This window comes from Plasmodium inui, assembly GCF_000524495.1.
Source record: "Plasmodium inui San Antonio 1 unplaced genomic scaffold supercont1.15, whole genome shotgun sequence".
Lineage (NCBI taxonomy): Eukaryota > Apicomplexa > Aconoidasida > Haemosporida > Plasmodiidae > Plasmodium > Plasmodium inui.
Genome location: NW_008481849.1, coordinates 148,195 through 152,076, shown reverse-complemented (window position 1 = coordinate 152,076; position 3,882 = coordinate 148,195). Strand labels below are relative to the sequence as shown.

At 44.1% G+C, this 3,882-nt stretch overlaps 1 protein-coding gene across 1 annotated transcript; it reads left to right on the top strand.

Moving 5' to 3' along the window:
* Nucleotides 1–240: 240 nt before the first annotated feature.
* On the top strand, nt 241–3,516 carry C922_03502 (adenosinetriphosphatase; the record flags this gene model as incomplete). Its single annotated transcript, XM_008819094.1, has 1 exon — nt 241–3,516. The coding sequence occupies one exon, from the start codon at nt 241–243 to the stop codon at nt 3,514–3,516; it is 3,276 nt and encodes a 1,091-aa protein (XP_008817316.1).
* Between the last annotated feature and the right edge of the window lie 366 nt (nt 3,517–3,882).

Here is a 3,882-nt window from a genome sequence, read left to right as displayed (position 1 = left end):
TTGTTGCGAGGATTAGGGAACGTGCGCGGAAAATTCTGGACTTTTAGAGGCCCCCCCCTTCTGTTGGCGCAGAAGAGTGCACATCTGGGTATAGGCCAAAATAAGCACTCAAAAAGCACCCCAAAAGAGGCACTCCAAAGGAAGCAACCCAAAGGAAGCAACCCAAAGGGAGCCATCCAAAAGTACTCCAAAAGCACTCCTCGGAGCTGCCACCCCCCAAATTGCCTGCACCGCGCCAGGATGAGGGAAAAGGCGGAGGCGCACAAACGGCCCATTGAATTCGAAGATGATGAAACGAAAAAAAAAATCCGGACAGAAGATGACCAATCGGTTAAGGACGCAAAAATCAGCGAAAAGTTATTACACCCCCTACATCTGGAATACCGAACAGGTAGAAATAAAAACTTAAAAAATGACGCAGATTATGTTGAATTGCTGAAGAAGGATGCTCGAAGAAAGTACCTCAAAGAAAGAGAGAGGGAAAAGCTAGATGTAACGAAGAAACTACTGGATGATGAACTCCTATATAGTACAATTAAATTGGAGGGGAAGGAACTTAAAGAATTGGAACTGTCCAAGAGGATCTATGATATAGCTAAAGAGAATATAAAGTTAAGGGAAAAGCTAAAAGAAAATTATTACCTCTTCCAGGAAGATTTGGACAAAATTGATGCAGCGAAGAAGGGCGCCGATGCTGATACGACGCAAGTTAGAGAGGGGAAGGGAGATCCTTCCGTCTACAACTATGATGAACAGGTAATTAGCAAAGGGATTTTAAAATTCGGTTCGGGGGTGGGGATAAGTGAAGGCCTTAAAAATGACTTTGTGTTTGAGGACGACTTGGCAAATCGGAAGAGCGTAAAAAGGGAGAAATATGCGGAGAAATCTGAAGAGAAGTCTGAGGAGAAGTCTGAGGAGAAATATGAGGAGAAAGCCAAGTACGAAAGGGATAAGGAACGAAAAAAAAAAAAATGTAAAAAAAAAAAAAAAAAAAGCGACAGCGGTAGTGCTGTTGGTAGTGGCAACGGCAGCGGCAGTGGGCGAAGGCATAGAGGGGAGAAGAGACGCATCGACAAAAGCTCCCTTTCCAGTGCAAGAGCCCGCCCAGAAAGGGGCATCCCCAAGGGTCATAGCCACCACCGAGCGAGCGATGACCGTGAAGGGGATGAAGGCTGCGGAGGGAGAAGCGAAACTCGGGAGAAGTCGAGCAGGGGGAAAAAGAAGAAAAAGGGAAGCGAACATCATCGGGGTGGAGATAGCGACGATGGTGATGATGGTGCCGATGGTGACGACCGCCATGACCGCCGTGATCGCAAGCGGAACGGAAACGGCCTGACGGACGTGGTCGAATTCGTGCACCTGGACAGCCTCTACGGAATGGAAGAAAAGGAAAAGGAATTGCAAAGACTGTTCGAAGACATTAAAAGGAAGAAAGAGAAAAAAATGAAGAAAATAATCGATGACAGGAAGAGGCTACCCATATATAGTTATCGATATGACATTTTAAAGGCCATCAAAAATAATAAAATTTTAATTCTAGTTGGAGAAACAGGAAGCGGAAAGAGCACACAGTTAACGCAGTATCTGCACGAGTGTAAATACCATCTGTATGGAAACATAGTCTGTACGCAGCCCAGAAGAATCGCATGTATAGCCATAGCAAATAGGGTGGCCGATGAGATGAATGTAAAAGTGGGAAAGGAAGTTGGCTACGTTATTCGATTTCAAAATAAAACGAGTGAGTCAACAAAGATAGTCTACATGACGGATGGCATGTTCCTACGTCTTTTATTGTACAACCCAACGCTAGATGACATTTCGGTGTTAATAATTGATGAAGCTCACGAACGGGCATTACACACCGATGTGATGCTCCCCATAATAAAGGACATCTGCAACTTTAGGGACGACATACGGATTATCATATCGTCGGCAACTCTAGACGCTGAGAAGATTTCCACCTACTTTAACTGCGCCCCCATATTTTATGTGCCGGGTAGAAAATACAACGTTGATATTTACTACACGATAAATAATGAGAGTAATTATTTGTCCGCTATTGTGATTACCATTTTGCAGATCCACGTTACGCAGGAGAAGGGAGACATTTTGGTCTTTCTTCCCGGTCAGTTTGAAATCGAGCTGGTGCAGCAGGAGCTGGAAAATAAGCTCATCGAACTAGCCCCAAGGTTTCGCAACATGGTCATTTTGCCTATTTATTCCTCCCTGCCCGTGGAGCAGCAGGCGCGGATATTCGAGGATGTGGCGGAGGAGGACCACGGGAAGGGGGATGGCCCGGAGAGCGGCAACGGTGGGGAAGCACAACAGGGGGAAGCCCCTTCTACCAACGCGAACCTCCAAACAGGTGAGCTCGCACCAGCCGGTGAGCCGAAGGTAACCAGGCGGAGAGGCACCAGAAAAATTATCCTATCAACAAACATTTGCGAGACGAGTATCACCATAGAGAACATAGTGTACGTGATTGATTCAGGTCTGTGTAAGCAGAAAGTGTACAATCCCAACTCGGGGATTGAATCCCTAGTAACTTTACCATGCTCCAAAGCATCTGTGAATCAAAGGACAGGTAGAGCAGGTAGAAAACAAGATGGAAAATGTTTTCGCCTCTTCACGAAGAAGTCCTTCATCGATCTGAATGACAACTCCGTTCCAGAAATTCAACGATGCGAAGTCAGCAGTATGATTTTATTACTAAAAAGTCTCGGCATGGATGATATTATAAATTTCGATTTTTTAGACCCTCCTTCCCCGGTCGTGATAATAAAAGGACTAGAACTTCTCTACTCCTTGGGTGCACTAAATGATGAGGGGAACTTAACCAAAACGGGGAGGAAGATGGCTGAATTCCCTACAGATGTCAAGTCAAGTAAAATGATTCTGTCAGCATCGGAGAAGTATAATTGTGTAGACGAGATTTTATGCATCACAGCTATGCTAACACATGCAAATAACATTTTCTACGTTCAAAAAGGAAAGGAAAAAGAGGCGGAAAATGTCAAGAAAATGTTTACCATAGAAGGAGGTGGAGATTTTCTCCTCCTCCTAAATATATATAAACAGTGCGAAGAGAACAACTTTTCCACGTCATTCTGCTACGACCACTTTTTGCAATACCATACATTGCTAAAAATTAAGGACATCAAAACGCAGCTGGTGAGCATCTGCGAGAAAATCGATTTGCCCATTAGCTCTTGTGGTATTCAGAATCACGACGCTATATGTAGCCTGAAGAAGTGCATTGTCAGTGCCTTCTTCACCAATGCTGCCTTGCCCGTTAATAAAAATGAACTTAAAATAATAAAACTTAATCAGGTCGTTAGCATATACCCCAACTCGGTGCTTGCGAAGAAAAATATCATGGAGGAACACAAAAATGCCTGCATCATTTTTTACGAAGTTATTAAGATAAATAAGTCCTACATACGCCACAACATCCCTGTTAGTAAGGACATGCTGTACGAGATCGCGTCATTCTACTTCCTCAGCAAGATTACCTAATGGGGTCGGGTGCAGGATCACCACAGTCACGATCACCGTGGAGTGTGAATAAACATATACACACATAGATACCTCTCGTGAACGTTATGAAAAGGGGCAAACCGCTCAGCACAGGGTGCATCTCCCGGACGATAAACCCGATAAACAGTTTTGCAACAGAAATGTGTATCCAAAATGCGAATATATATATACGTTGAGGCAGCAGGCGCACCATGACATGTGAGAAAAAAAAAGGAGGAACTTAAAATGGACAGTGGAAATAGTCCCACTACTATACACTTGGGTAAGTCCACTTTTTTTTCTTTTTTTTACACGAAAGGGGTATATACCCCCTGAACATGCACTCTCAGTTAAGCGCTGGAAGGT